The sequence below is a fragment of the Hyperolius riggenbachi genome, chromosome 9 (assembly GCF_040937935.1).
Source record: "Hyperolius riggenbachi isolate aHypRig1 chromosome 9, aHypRig1.pri, whole genome shotgun sequence".
In the NCBI taxonomy this organism is placed as follows: domain Eukaryota; kingdom Metazoa; phylum Chordata; class Amphibia; order Anura; family Hyperoliidae; genus Hyperolius; species Hyperolius riggenbachi.
This window is the reverse complement of record NC_090654.1, coordinates 74,986,121-75,011,875: the sequence shown is the minus strand read 5'-3', so window position 1 is coordinate 75,011,875 and position 25,755 is coordinate 74,986,121. Positions and strand designations below refer to the sequence as shown.

The following is a 25,755-nucleotide window of genomic DNA, read 5'->3' as shown; positions in this document are numbered from 1 at the left end:
AGGTGGTGACAGGAGGTGATTGATGGGTGTCTCAAGGTGTGATTAGAGGGGGGAAATAGATGCAAGCAATGCACTGGTGAGGTGGTCAGGGGCAGGGCTGGGGTCTGAGGGCGTTCTGAGGGTGTGGGCGGGTGATTGGGTGCCCTAAGGGCAGATTAGGGTCTAATCTGATGGGTAACAGTGACAGGTGGTGATAGGGGGTGATTGATGGGTGATTGATGGGTAATTAGTGGGTGTTTAGAGGAGAGAACAGATGTAAACACTGCACTTTGGAGGTGATCTGATGTCGGATCTGCGGGCGATCTATTGGTGTGGGTGGGTGATCAGATTGCCTGCAAGGGGCAGGTTAGGGGCTGATTGATGGGTGGCAGTGACAGGGGGTGATTGATGGGTGATTGACAGGTGGCAGTGACAGGGGGTGATTGATGGGTGATTGATAGGTGATTGACAGGTGATCAGTGGGTTATTACAGGGAAGAACAGATAAATATTGCGCTGGCGAATTGATAAGGGGGGGTCTGAGGGCAATCTGAGCGTGTGGGCGTGTGATTGGGTGCCCGCAAGGGCCAGATTAGGGTCTAATCTGATGGGTAACAGTGACAGGTGGTGATAGGGGGTGATTGATGGGTGATTGATGGGTAATTAGTGGGTGTCTAGGGTAGAGAACAGATGTAAACACTGCACTTGGGAGGTGATCTGATGTCGGATCTGTGGGCGATCTATTGGTGTGGGTGGGTGATCAGATTGCCCGCAAGGGGCAGGTTAGGGGCTGATTGATGGGTGGCAGTGACAGGGGGTGATTGATGGGTGATTGACAGGTGATTGACAGGTGATCAGTGGGTTATTACAGGGGGATAGAGGCATACAGTACACGGGGAGGGGTCTGGGGGGAGGGGGGGTGGGTCTAGGGAGAATCTGAGGGGTGGGGGTGGGGGTGATCAGGAGAGAGCAGGGGGCAGTTAAAAAAATAGCGTTGACAGATAGTGACAGGGAGTGATTGATGGGTGATTAGGGGGGTGACTGGGTGCAACAGTGGTCTGGGGGGTGGGCAGGGGGGGTCTGAGGGGTGCTGTGGGCGATCAGGGGGCTGGGGGGGGGGGTATCAGTGTGCTTGGGTGCGACCAGGGCCGGATTTGTACTTTTTACCGCCCAAGGCCAACTATACCATCTGTATGGTTGTTATCTCTGTGTGCCCCAATGAGAATTCTTCTTACTTTCCATCATTGGTGTCACAGACAATAGCTATTTTAGTAATACGTGTATAGATTATAAGTTTTGAAATTCTATGTTATGCTTGCCATCTTATTAATGATGGACCCATTGCGTCACCGAGAGTTAGGCTGATGTATACCTGCAGGATAGAGCTTACAGGTCTTGCAGGGACGGCACAAGTACAGGACAGAGGGTTCAAAGGTTAAAGCTGTTCTTGTAGATAGGGATGACTGCATAGAACAGCTTTCCTGCCCCTCACTGAGCCGCCCCCTAAACTTCTGGTGCCCTAGGCCATGGCCTAGGTGGCCTTGCCAGAAATCCGGCCCTGGGTGCGACATAGGGTGGCTGCAGCCTGCCCTGGTGGCAGTGTTGCCAACCTTTCACGTTATTTTTTACTGACAAATACCGTAAAATTTACTGACAAAAGATTTTTTTTACTGACAAAACCCAAAATGGGCGTGGCCACACAACAGAATGTGGGCGTGGTCATGGGTGGGGCCAAATATACATGATTTTAATATTGCTGTGAAAGGTCTGCCAGGGAAGTTTGAGCTCTGCCATAGTGTTCACCCCCCCCCCCCCTTCCCCCAAAATACATGTAATCTTACAGCATTTCACCAAAAATCCACGTAATCTGGCAGAGTTTCTTCCAAAATACAGATAATATGGCAGTGGTTCCTAAAAAATAGATGTAATCTGGCAGCAGCGAAGCGATTCCCCCAACATACACATAATCTGGCAGCAGTTCCCCAAAATACATTTAATCTGACAGCAGTGGTTCCCCAAAAATAGGTAGCCCCAGGTCTATAGGTGTCCCCAGAATAGGTGGCCAGGGGTATAGATGTCCCCAGAACAGGTAGCCAGGGGGAGAGATGTCCCCAGAACAGGTAGCCAGGGGTATATGTGCCCAGTATATGTAGGCAGGGGTACAGGGCTGGTTCTAGACTGGCACATATGCGGGGGCAGTCAAATGGGTAGGGGCCACATGTTCGAGGAAATTTGCGGCGACTAAAGTGGGCATGGCAAGTAAATGCACATAATGAGAGACAGCCTTTCACCAGTAAATGCACGTAATGACAGACATCTTTTCACCAGTAAATGCACATAAGAGACCGCCTTTCACCAGTAAATGCACGTAATGAGAGACAGCTTTTCACCAGTAAATGCACGTAATGAGAGACAGCTTTTCACCAGTAAATGCACGTAATGAGAGACAGCTTTTCACCAGTAAATGAACATATGAGACAGCTTTTCACCAGTAAATGCACATAATAAGAGACAGCTTTTCACCAGTAAATGCACATAATAAGAGACAGCTTTGCACCAGTAAATGCACATAATAAGAGACAGCATTTCACCAGTAGATGCACATAATAAGAGACAGCTTTTCACCAGTAAATGCACATAATAAGAGACAGCTTTTCACCAGTAAACTCTTGTGAGTACAACTTTTAATTCATCAATAAAAATATACATGGGTAATGCACTATTGTGCGCTCCATTTCTTTCTATAGATATCTCCTTCCACCCAATTTTGGAGCGGCACAGTACATTATCCTCCTAAGCAAAAGAAGACCCACTATTGTGTTTGTGTGACTGCAGCCTCCAGAGAGGAGCGCAAGGATTTTTGTTGCTTTTGTTTGGAATGCACATAAGAGACAGCTTTTCACCAGTAAATGCACATAATGGCAAACAGCCAGTGTCCTCAGTATATGTAGCCAGCAGATATATGTGCCCAGTATATGTAGCCAGAGGTATATGTCCACAGTATATATAGGCAGGGTGGGTTATATGTGCCCAGTATATGTAGGCAGGGTTATATGTGCCCAGTATATGTAGCCAGGGTTATATGTCCCCAGTAGATGTAGCCAGAGGTATATGTGCCCATGGGTAGCCAGGGTTATATGTGCCCAGTAGATGTAGCCAGATGTATATGTGCCCAGTAGATGTAGCCAGGGTTATATGCCCCCAGTAGATGTAGCCAGAGGTATATGTGCCCATGGGTAGCCAGGGTTATATGTGCCCAGTAGATGTAGCCAGGGTTATATGTGCCTAGTAGATGTAGCCAGAATGAATATGTGCCCAGTAGATGTAGCCAGATGTATATGTGCCCAGTAGATGTAGCCAGAGGTATATGTGCCCAGTAGATGTAGCCAGAGGTATATATGTGCCCAGTAGATGTAGCCAGAGGTATATGTGCCCAGTAGATGTAGCCAGGGTTATATGTGCCCAGTAGATGTAGCAAGATGTATATGTGCCCAGTAGATGTAGCCAGGGTTATATATATGTGCCCAGTAGATGTAGCCAGGGTTATATGTGCCCAGTAGATGTAGCCAGAGGTATATGTGCCCAGTAGATGTAGCCAGGGTTATATGTGCCCAGTAGATGTAGCCAGGGTTATATGTGCCCAGTAGATGTAGCCAGAATGTATATGTGCCCAGTTGATGTAGCCAGATGTATATGTGCCCAGTAGATGTAGCCAGAGGTATATGTGCCCAGTAGATGTAGCCAGAGGTATATGTGCCCAGTAGATGTAGCCAGGGTTATATGTGCCCAGTAGATGTAGCCAGATGTATATGTGCCCAGTAGATGTAGCCAGATGTATATGTGCCCAGTAGCTGTAGCCAGGGTTATATGTGCCCAGTAGATGTAGCCAGAGGTATATATGTGCCCAGTAGATGTAGCCAGAGGTATATGTGCCCAGTAGATGTAGCCAGGGTTATATGTGCCCAGTAGATGTAGCCAGGGGGTATATGTGCCCAGTAGATGTAGCCATGGTTATATGTGTGTGATTGAGTGGCTGGCAGTGGCAGGCGACAGCGAGCGGAACTTACCTGCGTCTTCTCTCGTCGCCGGCGCGGGATGATCTGCCGCCCGCTACTCTGGTCTGGTCCAGACCAGAGCAGCAGAACTTCCGGTGCAGGAGCAAGACGGAAGGTAAGTCCCGCCCGCTGCCAAACGCCACTGCCAGACAGTTAGATCAGGAGGGGGACAGTCAGCGAGGGAGGGAGAGCACGAAGGTGAGAGAAGGGGGGGGGGGGAGATTGCCCCCCTTCTCCACCGCTGCCCACAGCTCTCCCTCCACTGCGCTGCTGTCCTCCTGCAACAGAGCGGGCAGCCAATAGGCCGCCCTTTTACGGACGCTGCTGAATTCCTTATGGAATTCACGGGCAGCGTAATTTGTGTAAAAAATTACGGGATGCCCGTAAATTTACGGGCAGTTGGCAACACTGCCTGGTGGTCCCTCGGACACTGGGACCACCAGGGCAGGAATCAGTCTGTATAATAGGCTTTGTATACATTACAAAGCCTATTATACCTAATCCATGCGGCGATCCGGGTGCTAGTAACCCGCCGGCGCTTCCGAACGGCCGGCGGGTTACAGAGCGAGGGGGCGGAGCCAGTCGCCGGCGGCTGATCGCGTCACGAATGATCGCCGCATAACCACGCCCGCCGTCGCCTCCGCTGATGGACGTATTGCGGTCGTTTAGGCACAGTCTTTGCCGCCGCCCATCGGCTGGGGGCGGTCGGCAAATGGTTAACCTGTTTTGATTTCTTTTTTTTTTTACTTAATAAGGTTCCCTTATTAAGGGGGGCGGGCTGTGGTTCGATTTAGAGGAGGAGCTTTGCAGAGCCCTGGAGTCACTTTGTAAGGGGACATTGTGGTCAATAACCGCTGCTCAGGGTAAAGTCCCCCTCAGGGTAAAGACCCCGACCATGTATATTTGCTACCAAAAGGAATTCCAGGCCATAAACCTATTTCTGTTATAAGAAATCTAATTCTATCGCCTCCATCGTACCTCATTGTGTAATTCCTGCTACCGGCCGCTAGGGGGAGCTCCAGGATATAACTGCTTGTTCCTTCCTGGAGCTTCTGCCAGAGAATGTCGGGGCTGAGAGCGCCTAGCTATCGGGGATGCAGAGAGAGAGGCCGCACGTCTGCCTCCGATGCTGTCGCTGCTCCGTCTGCAAAGAGGATGAGTGCCGGGGTGACGTCATAGCAGCTATTGTGACGCAGGTGGGCAGCTCGCGCACCGCTGAGGATGGCACCTGCAGTGACACGTGACCACGCCACCTGCTATTGCTGTGCCATGCTAGTGGATGGAGGTGACGTCATAGCAGCTATTGTGACGCAGGTGGGCAGCTCGAGCACCTGGATGGCACCTGCAGTGACACGTGACCACGCCCCCTGCTCTCCCAGCAATACATCAGAAGCTGTCACCTTGTTAGCCACAGCTTGGCACTGAAACACTGGCCTGCCCTTCAATATGTCGCTGCTCCTCCCCTCTTCAATGCTGCTGGTGCACCCAGAGAAGCATATAGTAAAATATCTGTAGATTTAAGGCCTGTACACACTGAAAATCACCAAAGGCAGTGTGGTGCAGTGTTGCTGAGGCCATCTGTTGCTGGTTTCGTGATTGTTAAATTATAAAACGCAATGAAAATCGCATGCATGTTTTTTTCATGCGGTTTTTTAAGGGCAGTGCTTAACCACTTGCCGACCGCGCACTCATACCGCGCGTCGGCAAAGTGGCAGCTGCCGGACCAGCGACGCAGTTCTGCGTCGCCAGCGGCTGCTTCCTGTCAATTCACGGCGGGGGGCTCCGTGAATAGCCTGCGGGCCGCCGATCGCGGCTCGCAGGCTAAATGTAAACACAAGCGGAAATAATCCGCTTTGTTTACATTGTACGGCGCTGCTGCGCAGCAGCGCCGTAAGGCAGATCGGCGATCCCCGGCCAATCAGCGGCCGGGGATCGCCGCCATGTGACAGGGGACAGCCTGTCACTGGCTGCACAGGACGGATAGCGTCCTGTGCAGCCCAGATCACCAGGGAGGAGAGGGAGGAGGGGAATCTCGCCGCGGAGGGGGGCTTTGAGGTGCCCCCCCCCCCCCCCGCAACACCCATCAGGCAGGAGCGATCAGACCCCCCAGCACATCATCCCCCTAGTGGGGAAAAAAGGGGGGCGATCTGGTCGCTCTGCCTGCACCCTTATCTGTGCTGGGGGCTGTAGAGCCCACCCAGCACAGATCAGCTAAAACAGCGCTGGTCCTTAAGGGGGGGTAAAGGGTGGGTCCTCAAGTAGTTAAAAAGCACACCGATCGCTGCGATTACGTTTTTTAAAAACGCATTGAACCACTGTGTACAGGTCATCACAATTTTCATAATTTTTCAAAAGGCCTCGTGATTTTAAAAACGCAGTGCAACACATCCAGTGTGTACAGACCCTTACCGACATTCTACTATTGCAGTGTACAGTAGCGTAGCTAAGGAGCTGTGGGCCCCGATGCAAGTTTTACATGGGGCCCCCCAAGCACTGTATACATAACAATTGATACGGCGCACCAAAACCTGCCAATGGCAACTACAGTGTCAGAGTTGCAAGAAGGGGATGGGGAGCACTTTGTTAATGATTACCACTATTAAAAGTATCTATAGAAGTGATTATTATGAGCACAGTACCAATAGGGAGCTAATACTGTAGTTGTGGGAGGGCCCCTTGGGGCCCCTCTGGCCCAAGGGCCCCGATGTGGTAGTTTACCTCTGCACCCCCTATTGCTACGCCCTTGGCAGTGTAAATGATGATACTAAAATGTCAGTAATACACACCAATATTTTATTAAAGGTAAACATAACCCTATTCTTACACTGAACACTCCCACTGTCAATGCCTACCCTTAACTTCCCTGTCCCATGGCTAACCTCAACCACCCACCCCACTTGGCCAACTTTACCCACCCACATTCCTTTCCCCAGCTAGGAGCGCTGTAAAAACATCACTGGAGATTTTGGCGCAGCTGGCAAAAAATAGAAATTGCAGCTATAGCTGCGCTTAGACAGTAATTTGGTTGCCGTCAAAAAGGTGCCCAAATCACTTTGAGGGACAACTGAAGTGAGAGGGATATGGAGGCTGCCATATTAAACAATACCAGTTGCCTGACAGCACTGCTGACCTATTTGGCTGCAGTAGTGTCTGAATAACACCAGAAACCAGCATGCAGCTAATCTTGTCAGATCTGACAATAATGTTAGAAACACCTGATCTGCTGCATGCTTGTTCAGGGGCTATTGCTTAAAGTATTAGAGGCAGAGGATCAGCAGGACAGCCAGGCAACTGGCATTGTTTTTAAGGAAATAAATCTGGCATCCTCCATGTCCCTCCTGCTTCATTTGCCCTTTAAAAACAGCGTAATTTGGCCGCTGAATTACAGCTTTGCCCATTATCCACTGCGACCTGGAGGAGGAATAGTAAATAACACTGCCAGACCTTTTGCAGGAGCAGGGTGAGCCGCTCTTCGGCTTTGCCCTGCGGCCAAGTCTCCCAGTGGCTTAATTATAGGCATGTCCCCAGCCAACCTTAAGGCTGGTTTCACAGTGGGACGTTACAGGCGCACGTTAGAGCAGCCTGTAACGCAGCCCACCGCACAGTAATGAAAAATCAATGGGGCTGTTCACAGTGCCCACGTTGCGTTACATTGTAACGCTGCGTCACAAGACAACGTACTGCATGCAGTACTTTAGACGCGGCTGAGCCGCGTTAGACTGCTTGCACATGCTCAGTAATGTTGTGGAGGAGCGGAGAGCGGCCAGGCACATGGCTAATTAATATGCACTGCACGTTGTGACGTGCAGTGTTTACTTCCTGGAGCGGCCGCTCTGTGCGGCGATTGGCCGGCGGGACCACGTGATGCCGCATGCGCACAAGAGTGCGCATCACGGCATCACTGACGCCAGAGTGAGCTGCACAACGCGGCTCACTCTGACGTCCAGATCCAGCACCACCAGGCGTTGTGTTAGGGGGACGTTATGCGACCTTAACGCCCCCTCTAACGCAATGTCCTGGTGTGAAATTAGCCTAAAGGAAAACTGTTATATAAAAAAAAAAAGTTTTACTTACCTGGGGCTTCTGCCGCCACCCTGCAGCCTTCCTGTGCCTGCGCCATCACTGTACGATCCTCCGATCTCTTGCTGTGGCTGTTTTGTTATCGCAAGTCCAGGGCCCCTGGCAGCTCACGTCCTTGTTCGCGTGTCCCTCACCTGGAGCGTCCTGCGCAGGCGCAGTACAAGGTTTTCTCATACTGCTCTTATGCAGGAGGTTCCCGGGGACAGGGGGTTGGCTGAAGCCCCAGGTAAATGAAACTTTTTTTATAATATTACAGGTTTCCTTTGACCTTATGCCCCTCCCCCACCAGTCACTGCAGGGCCCGGCAGAGGCAAGAGAGGCTCCAGCCTCAGGGCGCAGTGTAGGAGGGGCGCACAACTCACTTACCTATCATTCCCCTATTGTGTTTGAATCAAAAATAAATAAGAAATGGGGATACATGGCAGTGACTGCAAGCCAGATAATGTGATTAGGGTGTTGGAGGGGTTGGGGACCTAGTAGTCTAATAGCAATCAGTGTGTGACAGCTGGGGTGGGAGGGATAGGCGGGTGGATTTGGTGTCTCAGCCTTGGGTGCTGGAGGACCTTGTCCCGGCTCTGAGTCACTGAAAAAAATACAATTTTGAGGCGCCAACATAGGTGTCTATTTAAATATCTGAACGGCAGCGCCCAAATTTCCTGTTTTAGAGTCTCCCATATAGGTAGCCAGAGAGCCCTGTATATGTGGCAAGAGAAGGCCCCGAATGCAGTGCACAGCGGAGGGGTGAATTAAAGAGAACCTTAACTGTATGAAAAAAAAAAAAGTAACTTCCCTGGGGCTTCTACCAGCCCCCTGCAGCCGCCCTGTGCCTGCGCTGGGACAAACCCATCCTTTGGTCCACCACAGCAACCTACTTTCATTTTAATGAGCGCCTCAGTTCCGCTCGCCAGGGCCGAGGCAGAGGCGACAGAGGCTCCAGCCTCAGGGCGCAGTGTAGGAGGAGGTGCACATCTCACTCAGCTATCATTTCCCTATTGTGTTTGAAGCATAGGAAAAAGGGGACCATAGCAGTGACTACAAACCAGATAACTGGAGATTAATGGGAACCAGAGAGGAAGGAAAATTAAAAAATAGGAAAAGCTTTTATACATACCTGGGGCTTACTTCAGCCCCATAAGCCTGGATCGCTCCCACGCCGCTATCCTCCACTTCCTCTATCGCCGGCACCGGGTCCCGTTACTTCCGGCGGACGCGACCAATTTTCCGCATCACAGGGGCTCCCTCCATATCCTTACGCATGCGCCTGCGTAGTATGGAGCTGCACGCGTAAGGATTCGAAGGGAGCCCCTGTGATGCGGTAAATTGGCAGCGTGCCTACGTCGACTGGCCCGACTGGCCGAAACTACGGGACCCGGCACTGGCGGATAGAGGCAGCGTAGGACGGTGGCGTGGGAGCGATCCAGGCTTATGGGGCTTGAGGAAGCCCCAGGTATGTATAAAATCTTTTCACCCAACATCTCTGGTTCTCTTTAAAGAGACTCTGAAGCGAGAATAAATCTCGCTTCAGAGCTCATAAATAGCAGGGGCACGTGTGCCCCTGCTAAACCGCCGCTATAGCGCGGCTTAACGGGGTCCCTTCACCCCCAAAACGACCACTGCGACACTTGGTCGCAGATTTGGTCGTGATTTATTGCTTCCTGGAGGCAGGGCTAACGGCTGCAGCCCTGCCTCCAGTCGCGTCTGTCAGCGGCGCATCGCCGCCTCTCCCCCGCCCCTCTCAGTGAAGGAAGACTGAGAGGGGCGGGGGAGAGGCTGAGATACGCGCTGACAGACGCGCGTGGGGCAGGGCTGCGGCGGCTAGCCCTGCCCCAACCAGGAAGCGCTCCCCGGGTGTATCGAGGGGGATTTGGGGGTGAAGGGACCCCCGTTAAGCCGCGCTATAGCGGCGTTTTAGCAGGGGCACACGTGCCCCAGCTATTTATGAGGTCTGAAGCGAGATTTATTCTCGCTTCAGACTCTCTTTAAGGTGTTGGTGGGGGTTGGGTGCATAGGGCACCTCTTATGCTACTAGCAATCAGTGTGGGACAGCTGGGATGGGGGGGGTCGCACTTTGGTGTCTCAGCCTTGGATGCTGGAGGACCTTTTCCTGGCTCTAAAACCCGGCAAGGCATTTTACATATTCATCGCCAGGCTGTTGCTATTGGCAAAACGGGCACAATACGATTTATGGATCAAAATGTGCTTAGTGGAAACGGGCCCTAATTAGATGTTCTCCCCTTCAGATGTTTTATTATGTTCTTTTTTTGGCAGAGTACTTTGGCTAATCCAATTGGCTGAAAGTAAAACACATTTTGACCAATAGGATTGTAAGCCGGCCCACCACGGCAAGGTAGGCTCTTTTAGGGCGAGTTGGGGGATTGGAGTGAAAGAGGTATAGGGGATGGCGGTTTGGAAAATGATGAGGGGGATAGGTGGTCATAATGGGTACCCCTCTTACACCCTCAAGTGAAAAGTCCGGGAACACGCCGACCAGCTAAGAAGGAATTGGGATCCAGTTGGTTCCCCCTTAGCCATGGTTCAACCCTGAAAAATAAAAATTCTCAAACGAAATGTGCCTAGTAGAAAAGTGCCCTAATTAGTTGATCACTCTCTAAGATATTTTATTATACTAGCCGACTCGCGTCGTAGCATACGCCGCTTCTATCTATCTAATAGAGTACGTACCTCAACCTTGAGGCCCGGAACCCACTACAAAACACTATTGCTAATCGCAATCGCTAGCTTTTCGTATGAGCAGTTTGTAAGCGATTTCATGAGCGTTTTAGGGAGCGATTTTAGAAAGTGTAATCAATTTGCCAGCGCTTGTGTAGTGATTAGCGTTTTAAAGTCTGATTGGTCCTTTCAATTATTTTTAATTTTGTTACAGTGTACATTAACCTAAAACGCTAGCAAAATCGCTCCGTGCAAGTTTTGATGAGCGATTACACCAGTGATTATATACTTTACATTGAACTAAAATCATACATGATTCCAAACATTTTTTACAAATAAATAACTGCAAAGTGGGGCGTGCGTAATTATTCAGTCCCCTTTGGTCTGAGTGCAGTCAGTTGCCCATAGACATTGCCTGGTGAGTGCTAATGACTAAATAGAGTGCACCTGTGTGTAATCTAATGTCAGTACAAATATAGCTGCTCTGTGACAGCCTCAGAGGTTGTCTAAGAGAATATTGGGAGCAACAACACCATGAAATCCAAAGAGCACACCAGACAGGTCAGGGATAAAGTTATTGAGAAATTTAAAGCAGGCTTAGGCTACAAAAAGATTTCCAAAGCCTTGAACATCCCACGGAGCACTGTTCAAGCGGTCATTCAGAAATGGAAGGCGTATGGCACAACTGTAAACCTACAGAGACAAGGCCGTCCACCTAAACTCACAGGCCGAATAAGGAGAGCGCTGATCAGAAATGCAGTCAAGTGGCCCATGGTGACTCTGGACAAGCTGCTGAGATCTACAGCTCAGGTGGGGGAATCTGTCCATAGGACAACTATTAGTCGTGCACTGCACAAAGTTGGCCTTTATGGAAGAGTGGCAAGAAGAAAGCCATTGTTAACAGAAAAGCATAAGAAGTCCCATTTGCAGTTTGCCACAAGCCATGTGGGGGACACAGCAAACATGTGGAAGAATATGCTCTGGTCAGATGAGGCCAAAATGTAACTTTTTGTCCAAAATGCAAAACGCTATGTGTGGCGGAAAACTAACACTGCACATCACTCTGAAAACGCCATCCCCACTGTCAAATATGGTGGTGGTCAGAGTTAATGGGAAGATGGATGGAGCCAAATACAGGGCAATCTTGGAAGAAAACCTCTTGGAGTCTGCAAAAGACTTGAGACTGGGGTGGAGGTTCACCTTCCAGCAGGACAACGGCCCTAAACATAAAGCCAGGGCAACAATGGAATGGTTTAAAAGAAAACATATCCATGTGTTAGAATGGCCCAGTCAAAGTCCAGATCTAAATCCAATCGAGAATCTGTGGCAAGATCTGAAAACTGCTGTTCACAAACGCTGTCTGTTTTGATCACTTCTGCAGCATGTACTGCTGGCTGCAGTTTTAGGCTACTTGCACACCAAGACGTTGCGTTAGGTGCTACGTTAAGGTCGCATAACGTGCACCTAATGCAACGCATGGTGGTGCGGGAGAGGACGGTAGAGTGAGCCGCGTTAGGCGGCTCTATCCGTATAAGGTCTCCCAGAGTGGCGCTGATTGGCCAGCGGGACCACGTGATGCGGAGCGAGACACTCCGCATCACGTGGTCCCGCCGGCCAATCAGCGGCCGCCAGTGCAGTGAATATTAAGTAGCCATGTGCGCGACTACTGTAGCAGCATCTCCCCGCCTCCTCTCACCCCCCACTGCACATGTGCAAACAGTCTAACGCGGCTGTAGCCGCTCTAACGCCGTAGCATGCTGCACTTTCGGCAGAACGTGCAGCGTTACATGTAACGCAACGTGGGCTGTGTGAACAGCCCACCTGTGTTACATTGCTGTGCGTTGGGGGAGCGTTACAGGCGCACTAACGTGCGCTGCAATCCCTTTCTTGCAGGCTGCATATCATTGTCTGCCCTTTCCTGCTGTCAGCCTGTGATTGATTACCATTCACCTGTGTCGGAATCTGCATGTCTGCTCCCATTGGATGACCTCAGTATAAAGGACTGCTTCCTGCAGTGCTCCATGGGCTATCATAGCTTCAGCATAGCCTGTCTTGCTGCTGCTTTGGCCCCAGATCGTGTTTCTAGTTTTAATGTTACTTTGCTGGTCTTGCATCATGTATTGGTTCATCGCCGATATATATGCATACAAGCACGTTTGTTATTTTCCTTGTATTCGTGTTACGTTAATACATCAGTGTCACTGATATATACGTACACAAACTGTTTATATCCTGTGTTCAGTCAGTCAGCTTCCAGCACGTTTTGGTAGGTTGCGCGTATCGTGATCACCCATGCTTAGCTAGTCAGTCCTGTTCCTGTTGCCTTGCGTGGATTGCGTTCGCTTCTGCGTAGAAGTGGCGAAACCTTCCTAGTCCTGCTCCAGTTCTTAGTTAATGGTCCTTGCTTATGTCATATATCGGTTTTTCGCCGATATATACATATGTCAGTAAGTCGTTTGTAGTTCATTTATTGGTGTACCCGTAATACGCTAGGAAATTATACCTATTGTATATTTGTGTGTATTATGCCTGCCTTCGTTGACTCTATTTCCCGACTATTCTGTCCTGTCTTTGTGAGGCACGCCACTGCTGCAATCGCATTGGCTGCCTCATTCCAGTCTGTCTTGTTATGGACGCTTGCTGTTACTTAAGCAGTGACTAGTTTAGCAAGCGTTCATTCTGTTACCTGTCCTGATCTTCTGAATTCTGGTTTATGCGCTCAGCGCTACCTTGCGCTGATCCACTAAAGTGAAGGGTTGTTTGTGGCTGTTCGGATCTACGCCTGCTCTGTGTGCCACATCTCCTGCTGGAGTCGGTCCTCTCCTCCAACTGGGGATATCCTGGTTCCTTGTGCTAGTGTGTGTACCTCCTTCACGTCAGGCTATGCATGTCGTGCTGACTGTGGAGAATATACCACCAAGCGTAACATTATGATAGCCCCATTACAAATCCCCATTGTGGGGGAGACTTTTTAGCAAATATGACACTGTTTGTTATGGTTCCTGTTCCTTTAAGACATTTGAGAAACTTAACTCTGAAACAGAAAATGAGTTTTTTTTCTGAATGTACCAGGTTTCTGGCCAATCCCGAGCTCCAAGCTACTCCTGTTTCAACGTGGGCACCCCAGCTAGTTTATATCTTGTTTAAGGGGAAATTGTTTCAGTGAGCTTACGATGTCCTGGATCATACCAATTTGAAAGAGAGACCGCTGAAATTTTTAGCGTTTGTGATCCATAACTGGCTGCGCAAAACTAATTTGCCTTACCCTTTTAATGAGCTCCTGTCAGCTAGTCAATCAACTACTTGCAAAAATAATCAGCAAGCAGATAGTTGTACTGATAACTTTCCTTCATCTGTGAATAAATCGCCTAAGGCAGCAAAGTCTAAAGTCTCACAGAGAAATAAGCGTAAGCGTTCCAGGAAACGTTCACAATCAGCAGAGTCGTTGGCCTTAGCGACTGCACATCAGATCTGTAACGAGACTCCGCCATTAGCAGATAATGAAATTCAGTTACCATTCAGGGGAGTCAAATGGACCTATGAAACTACTAATGAACTTTCGCTGCTAGCCAGGGAGAATAAAAATTCTTGTTTAAATGAATTGTCTGAATATGATTATGAAGACGTATTACAGAGTACTGAGCAAATCAACTTATTCGTGCAGCAAGGGAAATTTGCATATACTACAGTTCAACACTTGTTACAGGTTTTGGAGATTCTTACGAATAAGAATCGCCTTCTAAATAACCCAATACATGTTCCTGCCACAACCACACCTGTGAACTGTGATCAGCCTGAATGTTCAGCTGTCGTTAAGTGTGCATGGGATCCTCCATTTGAGAAATGGGAAATTGAAGTTCTAGTCCGTGAATTGAACAGTGATTCAAGTTCATTCTGTCATTTCTTCAGTGCTAAAAGTGAATTAGCATTGAATGCATGCATTCAGTCTGCCTATAACCTAATAAAAACTGGTGTGTGTGGGTATGACTTTGTGGCTCCATTGATCAATGTGTGGGAAATGATTTTGGATGATTTTTATGCGATTCAATCAGTTGATAGTTGATACCAGGGAAAACACACTGTCAGTTGGAGATTGTTCCACTTCCTCAGTTCCTGAGGCTCCCCAATCCAGTCAGGTGACCTCAGAACCTCTGTCTCTGAGTTCTTCAGTCTCACAATTGAACTTGACTCCGGATTCACAAATTTGGCGTTCTGACCTGCCTGCTTCAGCACCTTTGGCTGATTCAGCGAGTGATCCAGAGCTCCTTTTGTGTGAAATTGAAGTTCCTGAATCCCTGCTTTGTCCAGTAAATGTTCCTGTAATTCCACCCTGTACCATGGATAACTCAGTGTTACTTCCCAGTAAGACAGAAGCGACTGATACTTCCTTAACCTTGCCCTGCACAAATTTCTCAGCAGAGGATCCAGAGGTCCTGCTGACTTCTGAGTCAAGTCTAGCCAGTACTCATGAGTCTTTGTTCAGTGAAACAGAAATCAAAGAATTATTGCCTGCAGCAGCAAACACTTCTGTAGAATTTACCTGTGTTGATAAAGTTCAATTCCTGTCTGATCCAGCAGATACCAATAGATGCACTACATCAGTTCCTGAGTCTCAGCAATCATGTTTGGTAGCCTTAGAACCCCAGCATCTGAATTTTCCAATCTCACAGTTGAAAAGCTATGTGTGAGGGATAGCGGACCCGCTGCCAGCAGGCATGAGGCAGCGGGCTCCGCTTCCCGCCGAGCGGGGCTGTGCGGTCGGCGGAGTCCGTAAGCTCGGCGGACTCCGCCGCGCAGTTGCCTCCCAGGGGGTCTCCTTCGCCAGCACTCAGCCGGCGCTTGGCGTGCACGAGAAGACAGGAACTTTATCGTTCCCGAAGAGGAGTCAGCTGACCAGGCTGGTCAGCTGACTCCAGCAGGGCCAGGGATTGGCTGGGTGGCTGGGGGACGCTGCTAGAGCGTTCCCCAGCATAAAAGGAGCTGTATGTCAGTTGCTCCTTGTCTGCTGTCGTGAATACACTTTATGTGTTAGCGCTCAGACCTTAGTGCAGTGCCCTGGTGTTGATACTAAGGATTTCACACCTTAGCTAAGGATTGTTATTGTATATTGATCTGTGTTTTGACTCTGGCTATCCCTGACTACTCTATCTCTCGCTGATCTTGTACCTTTGCCTATCTGATCCTTGTTGCCGACCTCTGCCTGTCTAACGATTACTCTTCTGCCTTCCGCTCCTGTACTGCCGCCGACATCTCTGTTGCCGAACCCTTGCCTGTCTGACCTTTATCCCTTCAGTGGAACGTCTCCCACTGGAGGGTTATCTCTGAGGCTTGCCTCTCCGAGACGCCTGCCCCAAGCAGACGATTACTGCTGGGGGTCGAGATTCCTCACTCAGCCTGGTTAGAGGATCTCACTCACGGGTTTCCCATTCAGAGGTAACCACACCTCTGAGGAATTACCGTGTGATGGACATTTCCACACTATCTGATATATTACTGTCTTTATTGTGTTCTTTCACTGGTGTCTAGAGGTTAGCAATATATCGGATTATTGGTGATACTGCAGATCATCAATAATCGGGTATATATCTGCATTTTTGGTGATACTGCAGATCGCCAATAATCAGATTCTCTCTGCGTGCTGACACCGATCATGACACTATGGTTCAGATTCACAAGCCATGTGTCCTGATCCTCCTGTTTCTGTACCTTGCTCTAGTTCCACGAATAGTTCTGAGCTTCTATCGTGTGAACCTAAAAACACAGAATTAATGCCTTGTTCAGAAAATATTCCTATGAATTTGCCCTGTACCATGAATTGTTCAATTCTTTCCAATGGAACTCCGCTCACAAAATCATTATGCTGTCCAGCAGGTGCTTCCATGGTTCTGCCCTGCTATTAGGGACTGTTCAGTGATTCTGTCCAGTGAAGCTGAAATTACAGAGCCTTATGCTTCACTCAGTATTGCAGATGCTTCAAGATCTCGAGCAGAAGATTCAGAGGCTCTGCTTACTTCAGTGGGTGTTACAATAATATTCACTTGTTTAGCAGCTGTTTTGGAATTACAGTCTGTTCTAGTAAAACTTGATGAATCCCTGCTTAGTGAAGCGGAAGCCATTAAAGCATTGTCCTTGTCAGCAAGCGTTTTAGATACCTTGCCCTGTACACAGTCTGATTTTGCTAATGATGTTGAATCCCTCTCTGATATCACAGTAGCCAGAAAACTTCAGCCCTGTCCTCTGAATGTTTTAGAAGTATTGCCCTGTAACATGGATAGTTCTGGCTCTCTAGAGAAAATAATAAATATTTCAGAATTTCAGTCTGGTTTAGTGAGTGTTCCTAAGATCCAGCCCTGTATCCTGGAAAATTTTGGTTCTCTGGCCAGTGTGTCAGAAGTTCCAGAGTCCCCTTCCTGTCCAGTGAGTTCCTCAGTTTTGCCTAGTTCAGTGGGGGTTGCTGCAGCCCTTCATGAGCTCCAATCCAGTCTATTAGATGAGTCTGTCTAGTTCAGAAGAAGCTATGGAAACCCTGTCTAGTTCGGTGCATACATCAGTAGATTTGTCCTGTAATGTAAATGCCCCTGAACATGATTTGTTAATAACCTTGCTAAAATCAGCGACATCTAAGTTACTGCATTTTTTAGCGATAATCCAGTAACTGTGAAGTCTGGTCATGATGATTTTTTTTTTTTTGCCCAGTCCTGGTTTCGGTCCTATCTTGACTGATCCTGAGGTTCACAGTTCCTTGACATGCCCAGAAGTTTCTCTTGTGCCAGTGGGCCCAGATGTGCTTTGTGTGCCAGAATGCCCAAGGGTGTCTAATGTGTTAGCGTGCTCAGATGCTTCCCTAGTGGAGACATGTTCTGATATTGCTGGTTTGCCTGCATGCCCAGAGATGGTTCTGGTCCCTGAAAGCCCTGATCTTGGTGTTTGTCCTTGTGGCCCTGACTCTGGAATTGCCCTAGGTTCCATAGGGGTTCTTGATAGTTCTCCATGTGAGCCTAAGGGGCGTTCTAACCTTTTGGGATCTCTATGGAACTTCAAAGTGTTCTGGGAGATCTCTGGGGAAACTTGTCCTGGTACCTTGGACTGGTTCAACAGTGGGTATTGTGTTGGTAAAGACAGTTCCGGTGGGCATTGCAAAGGCTTTGGCATTTTTGGACAGTCCCTGGAAGGCGATGGGTATCGTTCAGAGTTTCGTTGTTTTTTTTCCTGGAAATCACGGTTCTGATGGGTATTACACTGAGGCTTGTAGTACTGATGGGCATGGTTCTGTAGGTTCTGGTCCTGATGGGTTCAGTCTTGTAGTGACTGATTCTGGAATTTGGTCTTGTCGGGCTGTCCCGGCCATCATGAATTATCAGTCAGATTGTTTTACTGGGAATGTCAGTTTTGAAAGACGTCTGGAAGCCGCCTTTAGGGGGGGGGGGGGGGGGGGGGTACTGTTATGATCACTTCTGCAGCATGTACTGCTGGCTGCAGTTTTACTAAAGACAAGCAGTTTTTGATTTCTTTGCGTGCATTTGCTCGCATAGTTTTGCGTGTGCTTACACTGAGCGTTGATTCCATCTGCAGTCGCTCTGAAGTTAATGACAGATTAATATGCTTTTGTGAAAATAAACATTGTCTGTTGCAATGGAGCTGCAATCCCTTTCTTGCAGGCTGCATATCATTGTCTGCCCTTTCCTGCTGTCAGCCTTTGATTGATTACCATTCACCTGTGTGGGAATCTGCATGTCTGCTCCCATTGGATGACCTCAGTATAAAGGACTGCTTCCTGCAGTGCTCCATGGGCTATCATAGCTTCAGCATAGCCTGTTTTGCTGCTGCTTTGGCCCCAGATCGTGTTTCTAGTTCTAATGTTACTTTGCTGGTCTTGCATCATATATTGGTTCATCGCCAATATATATGCATACGGTAACGAATGGGTGTCAGCACACAGAGAGAATCTGATTATTGGTGATCTGCAGTATCACCAATAATACAGATGTCACCTGATTATCGATGATCTGCAGAATCACCAATAATACAAGTGCGACTAACCTCCGGACACCTAACACAGTAAATAAACAATAACAACAGCAATAATATCACAAGATCGTGGAAATATCCACCACACAGCGATTCCTCAGAGGTGTGGATACCTCTGAATGGGAACTCCGTGTGTGAGATTCTCAGTCCAGGCAAAGAGAGGAATCTCGGCCGCTAGCAGTAATCGTCTGCTAGGGCAGGCGTCTCGGAGAGGTAAGCCTCAGAGATAGCCCTACAGTGGGAGACGTTCCACTGAAAGGAGAAAGGTCAGGCGAGCAAAGGTTTGGGCAACAGAGAAGGTGGCTAAAGTACAGAAACAGAAGGCTGATTCAGAGTCGTTTAAACAGGCAGGGTCGGCAACTTGAATCAGATAGGCAGAAGCACAAGAGCGTTTAGAGTAAAGAGTAGTCAGGGATAGCCAGAGTCAAAACACAGGTAAATCTACAATACAATCCTAGTCTAAGGTGTGACGTCCTTGGTGACAAAACCTGGGAAACTGGGCTAAGGTCTGAGCGCTAACACTATGTGTATTCACGACAGCAGACAAGGAGCAACTGACATCCAGCTCCTTTTATGCTGAGAGTAACTCAGCCAGTTCGCCCAGAACCCCCGCCAATCCGGATGACTCCTGAGGTCAGCTGACTGGAGAGTCAGATGACCCTCCTTCATAGGAGGTAAGAGTCCTGTCGCCTCGCGCGCGTGCGCATGACCCTCTGCCTCTGAATGCCAGAGAGGCCAGGCCCCAGGTCAGCGCACGAATGCGGTCCGAAGTCCGCCGGGTGAATTGCGGGACCCGCCGCCATATCGCCAGCGGCGGCGGTGTCCCCCCTGCTCTGCGCCGGGGGCTCCGTATGTGTGGCGGAAGCTGCCGGCTGGGAAACGGAGACCGCTGCCATGCTGCCCCGCGCGGCGGCGGCTCCGCTATTCCTCACAGTACCCCCCTCTTGAGGAGTGGACTCCGGACACTTCCTACACGCCTTCTCAGGATATAACTGATGAAACCTCTTTTTTAATTTCTCAGCATGCATGCGACCCTCTGGTACCCAGGATCTGTCCTCCACCCCATACCCCTTCCAATGGACCAGATACTGCACAGAATTCTGCACCAGCCGGGAATCCAAAATTTCTCCCACTTCGTACTCTGTCTGGCCCTCTGCTACCACTGGGGGGGGGGGGGGGGGGGAGAGGAATCCACATGTACTGCTGGTTTCAACAAAGAGACATGAAATGATCTCCCACCTCTCATGCTGTTTGGAAGATCAATCACATAAGAGACCTCATTGATCTTTCTGGCCACCGGATAAGGTCCTATGAACCTGGGCCCCAACTTGGTGGACGGTTGTCTGAGTGCCAAATGTCTCGTTGACACCCACACCATGTCTCCAGGAGAAAAGTGCTACTCAACAGACCGTCTCTTGTCGGCCTGTTTCTTTTGATTCTGGAAGGCTACTTCTAAATTTCTTTTTATTTGTCCCCAAAGTTCCTTTAAAACCTTCTGCCACTCTTCCAGGGCTGGGAAGGGAGAGGAACGCACCGGCAATGGGGAAAATTTAGGAGACCTTCCTGACACAACCTGAAAAGGGGATAAGCCTGTTGAAGCGCTTCTCAGGTTGTTGTGTGCAAACTCTGCAAAGGGCAAAAATGTAACCCATTCAGTTTGTGCATCTGCCACATAGCATCTGAGGAATTGTTCCAGTGCCTGATTAACCCTCTCGGTCTGTCCGTTGGTCTGTGGGTGATACCCAGATGAAAACGACAGGTTCATTCCCAAGCTACGGCAAAAGGCCCTCCAAAACTTCGATACGAATTGGACTCCTCTATCAGATACCACATCATCCGGAATCCCATGCAACCGGAAGATGTGTTGTACGAAGAGGTTGGCTAACACTTGAGCTGATGGAAATCCTTCAAGAGGAACAAAATGGGCCATCTTGCTGAACCTGTCCATGATCACCCATATCACAGTCATACCCTCCGACTTGGGAAGCTCGCCAATGAAGTCCATGGACAGATGGGTCCATGGTTCACTTGGAACTGGTAAGGATTGTAAAGTACCAACTGGAGCCTGGCGAGACGGTTTGCTCCTGGCACACACCACACACTCTCTGACAAATTCCTTGCAATCAGAGGCCAATGAAGGCCACCAAACACACCTCGTGAGTAGATCTAGAGTGTGGGTGACCCCGGGGTGACCTGCGTTCTTATGGGCATGGAACAGCTGCATGACTTGCAGATGGAATGGAAGTGGAACAAAGAGGACCCCCTCAGATTTCCCTTCTGGGGTATCTAGCTGATGAGCAGCTAATGTGACTGCCCAATCCTCCCAGGTTTCAGTGGCTGCCAGCACCACCTTGTGTGGTAAAATGCTCTCGGGAAGTGCGGGCTGAGCTGTCTCAGGTTCGAAACATCTAACGAGAGCGGCCGCTTTAACGTTTTTGGAACCTGGAGTGTACGTGATAACAAATCTGAAGCGCGAGAAAAATAAAGACCAGCGGGCCTGACGAGGAGTGAGCCTCTTGGCCCCCTCAATGTACTCCAGGTTCTTACGGTCAGTATATACAATTTTCTGCAAGCGTCCAGGAGCTCCAAACAATGCTCAAAAGCAAGCAGTTGGTGTGCCCAGGTCCTCACCCCAGGACCTGGGGGTCACAGCAATGAATATTCCACGAAGGACCGGCACCACACAAAGTAAGTATAGCTCTTTAAGGCTTTATTGATGCAGGCATGACGACAACAACAAACAGTTGTTTCGGCCTCCTCAGGCCTTTCTGAAGTTGTAAAATAGGACCATTTTACAACTTGAGAAAGGCCTGAGGAGGCCGAAACAACTGTTTGTTGTTGTCGTCATGCCTGCATCAATAAAGCCTTAAAGAGCTATACTTACTTTGTGTGGTGCCGGTCCTTCGTGGAATATTCGGTCAGTATATACAGTAATGGTGTGTTCCGCACCTTCAAGCCAATGGCGCCATTCCTGGAAGGCTAGCTTGATGGCCAAGAGTTCCCTGTTGCCCACATTGTAGTTTCTCTCAGCAGGAGAAAACTTGCATGAGAAATATGCACAAGGATGTGTCTTGCCCTGCAGACCCGAGCGCTGAGACAGCACAGCCCCCACCCCGATCTCTGAGGCGTCTACCTCTACCATGAAGGGAAGAGCGACATTAACATGTCTCAGTATAGGTGCCAAGCAAAACAGTTTTTTCAGGGTATTAAATGCGGCCTGGGCCTCCAAGGACCACTGATAGGGGTCAGCCCCCTTCCTGGTAAGTCTAGTCAGAGGGGCTACTACCGAAGAAAATCCCTTGATGAATCTCCGGTAGTAGTTAGCAAAACCAAGGAATCTCTGAAGTGCCTTTAAACCCACTGGCTGTGGCCACTCTAAGACAGCAGAGACCTTTTCTGGGTCCATAGAGAGACCTGAAGTTGAAATAATATAACCCAGAAAAGGGATTTGTGTGACCTCAAAGAGACACTTCTCCAGTTTAGCATTCAGAGAATTCTGTCTCAATTTCTTCAACACGAATGATTACGATGCTCTCTAAGATTGGGGGAGAAAATTAATATGTCGTCAAGGTAAACCAACACAAACTTCCCCAACACTTCCCTGAAGACCTCGTTTATTAAGTCTTGGAAGACAGCCGGGGCGTTACACAACCCGAAAGGCATAACTAGGTACTCATAATGCCCGTCGGGTGTGTTGAAGGCCGTCTTCCACTCGTCACCATCCCTGATGCGTACCAAGTTGTATGCCCCATGTAAGTCCAATTTAGAAAAAATACTGGCATTGGTTATCTGAGCAAAAAGATCATCTATCAGAGGTAAAGGGTAACGATTCTTTATGGTGATCTTGTTTAGACCCCTGTAGTCGATACATAGTCTAAGACCACCGTATTTCTTTTGTACGAAAAAGAATCCGGCCCCAGCCGGAGACCGGTATGGACGGATGAAACCCTTCGCCAGATTTTCTTTAATGTACTCCCGCATAGCCAACTTCTCTGGCCCCGACAACTTATAGAGATGTCCCCTCGGAGGCATACAACCAGATCTTAAGTCTATGGGACAGTCAAAACTTCGATGGGGTGGAAGTTTATCTGCGGATCTAGGGCAGAATACATCAGCATACTCAGTGTATTGTATCGGGACCCCCTCTAACCTGGTGGTACCAAGGGTGATTTTCCCCATACAATGACAATGGCAATGAGGTGACCAACTGAGCAACTGACCTGAGGCCCAGTCAATCTGCGGGGAATGGAGTTGCAACCACGGCATCCCGAGGACAATGGTAGAGGTTGTCATGCGCAGTACAAGGAACTGTAAATTCTCTTTGTGCTGAACGCCAATAGTGCAAGACAACATCGGAGTCTGAAAGAGAGGCTGTTTGTACTGTAAAGGGGAGTCGTCAATTGCAGTAACTACCACTTGTCGATCCAAAGGGTGTAGTGGAATTCCCAGACCTTTCACAAACTCATAGTCTATAAAGTTGGCTGCAGACCCTGAGTCTATGAAGGCCTCGGTGCAAGTGGTCAAATTCCCCCAAGAAATGGAACAAGGGAGAAGTAAACGATCATTTTTATTTAGAGGTAGACTCTGCTCGTCTAGGGTATTACCTCTGACTACACCTAGACGGCAGCGTTTCCCAACTTCTTGGGGCAATTCTGAGCAATGTGACCCTCCTCCGCACAATACAAACAAAGCCTCTCAGCCATTCTGCGTTCCTTCTCAGCCCGAGTCAATCGGGAGTGTCCGATTTTCTTCGGTTCATCAGTCGGCGGGATAGGTGAGGAGGGCGCGTAGGAGAGTGCCCTAACTGCATTCCTGCCTCTGGGTTGACGCTGATAGCGTAACCGGCGGTCAGCTCGCACCGCCAGAGAAATCGCATCATCAATTGACCTCGGCTCAGGATGACCTAATATCAATTCAGAGACTGCATCTGACAAACCTGAAAGGAAGCAGTCCAGCAACGCATAGGGTCCCCACCTAGCTGACACAGCCCACCTTCTAAATTCTGCCGCATAGACCTCAACCGTATCTCGACCCTGCTTGAGAGTTTTGAGCTTCCTCTCCGCAGTGATAGAAGCATTCGGGTCATCATAAATGATGGCTATTGCTTTAAAAAACTCCTAGACAGAGGTCAATGCCGTGTTTTCTGGCGGAAGACCATATGCCCAGGTTTGTGAGTCTCCAGACAATAAGGTTTTTATAAATGTCACCCTCTGAGGTTCGGTACCTGACAAGGTGGGCCTCAATTCAAAGTATGATAAGACTCGGTTACGAAAGTTCTGGAAGTCAGACCTGTCTCCTGAAAATTTCTCAGGTACTGACAAACGCAGATCTGTGACTGGAGGGGATTGCATGGTGGCTACAGCCGTCTGGAGGACCCGCACAGATCCAGACAGTTGATTAATCTGGCTCCAGTGGCGTTCCTACCATGGGGCGGCAGGGGACGCACCGCTCCGGGTGTCGGGTGCCCCAGAGGGTGTCTCAAGGCCTCCCACAGAGGCCTGTGCAGGAGGGGGAAGCAATACAGAATGGAGGGGTGGTGGGGAAAGCGGCGGGGAGGGGGGACGGACCCCCCACCTCCCTCACCTGGGTCCTTTCCTTCTGGCGCTTCCCCCCTCCTAATTAGCAGCAGCTTTAGATATGCAGGCAGGAGCGGGCGGAGAGGACTTACTCACCTGCTTCCTGCGTTCCAGGCGATGGCGCACAGCGTCATCGTCACATGACGCTGCTCTCCGCCTTCTCCACCGCCCACTGTGCTTCCTGATTAGCGGAAGCGCAGTGAGTGGCAGAGAAGTCGGAGACCAGCATCACGTGAGGATGACGTGTGCGCCATCGCCAGGAAGCAGGTAAGTCCTCTCCGCTCGCTCCTGCCCGCATATCTAAAGCTGCTGCTAATTAGGAGGGGGGAAGCACCAGAAGGAGGGGACCCAGGTGAGGGAGGTGGGGGGTCTGGCCCCCCCTCCCCGCCACCCCTCCTTCCAAGCTTCCCCCATATAACTATACTACTGGGGCAACTATACTAGTGAGTGGGGGCAACTATACTAGCTATACTGGGGGCAACTATACTAGCTATACTGGGGGCATCTATACTAGCTTTACTGGGGCAACTATACTGGGGGTATCTATACTGGGGCAACTATACTGGGGGCAACTATACTAGGGGCATCTATACTGGGGGCAACTATACTAGCTATACTGGGGGCAACTATACTAGCTTTACTGGGGCAACTATACTTGGGGCATCTATACTGGGGCAACTATACTGGGGGCATCTATACTGGGGCAACTATACTAGCTATACTGGGGGCAACTATACTGGGGGCAACTAAACTAGCTATACTGGGGGCAACTAAACTAGCTATACTGGGGGCATTTATACTAGCTATACTGGGGGCAACTTTACTAGCTATACTGGGGCAACTGTACTAGCTATACTGGGGGCAACTAAACTAGCTAGCTATACTGGGGGCAACTATACTAGCTATACTGGGGGCAACTTTACAAGCTATACTGGGGGCAACTAGTTTCACTGGGGGCAACTGTACTAGCTATACTGGGGGCAACTATACTAGCTATACTGGGGCAACTATACTAGCTAATACCTTAAATTACAGTTAGCTCCGTCCTCATCTGGTCATGACCACGCCCATTTTTCGCGCTATGCATGCCGCAGGTTGTGGCCACGCCCATTTTTCAGGGGGGGGGGGGATGTCTTTTAATACCCAGCACCGGGTGCCAAAAGCCCTAGGTACGCCACTGTATACTAGTATCCACTAATCAACACTTTACTTTTTGTAACTGTCTGCCTGCAGAATCAATACAGGTCAGTACCTCTTTACAGCAGATCATCAAAGTAAGGTACTAGAAATGCCAGAGTAGCCATGGAATGCTAAAATATGCCCAGTGTAATGGAAATTGCAAACAGATCTGTGACTTTATGAGCTCTC

At 49.3% G+C, this 25,755-nt stretch overlaps 2 protein-coding genes across 3 annotated transcripts in view; both read left to right on the top strand.

The window, feature by feature from the left end:
* The window catches only part of LOC137531637 (CUGBP Elav-like family member 3-A), a 131,722-nt gene extending 128,934 nt beyond the window's left edge, over positions 1-2,788 (top strand). For both annotated transcript variants that reach the window (XM_068251578.1, XM_068251576.1), the window contains one exon: positions 2,726-2,788. In XM_068251578.1, the coding sequence (XP_068107679.1) occupies positions 2,726-2,775 (50 nt within the window). In that variant the 3' untranslated portion in view covers positions 2,776-2,788. The remainder of the gene's footprint in view (positions 1-2,725) is intronic.
* The window catches only part of CHST13 (carbohydrate sulfotransferase 13), an 841,732-nt gene that overhangs the window by 724,486 nt on the left and 91,491 nt on the right, over positions 1-25,755 (top strand). The window lies entirely within an intron of this gene.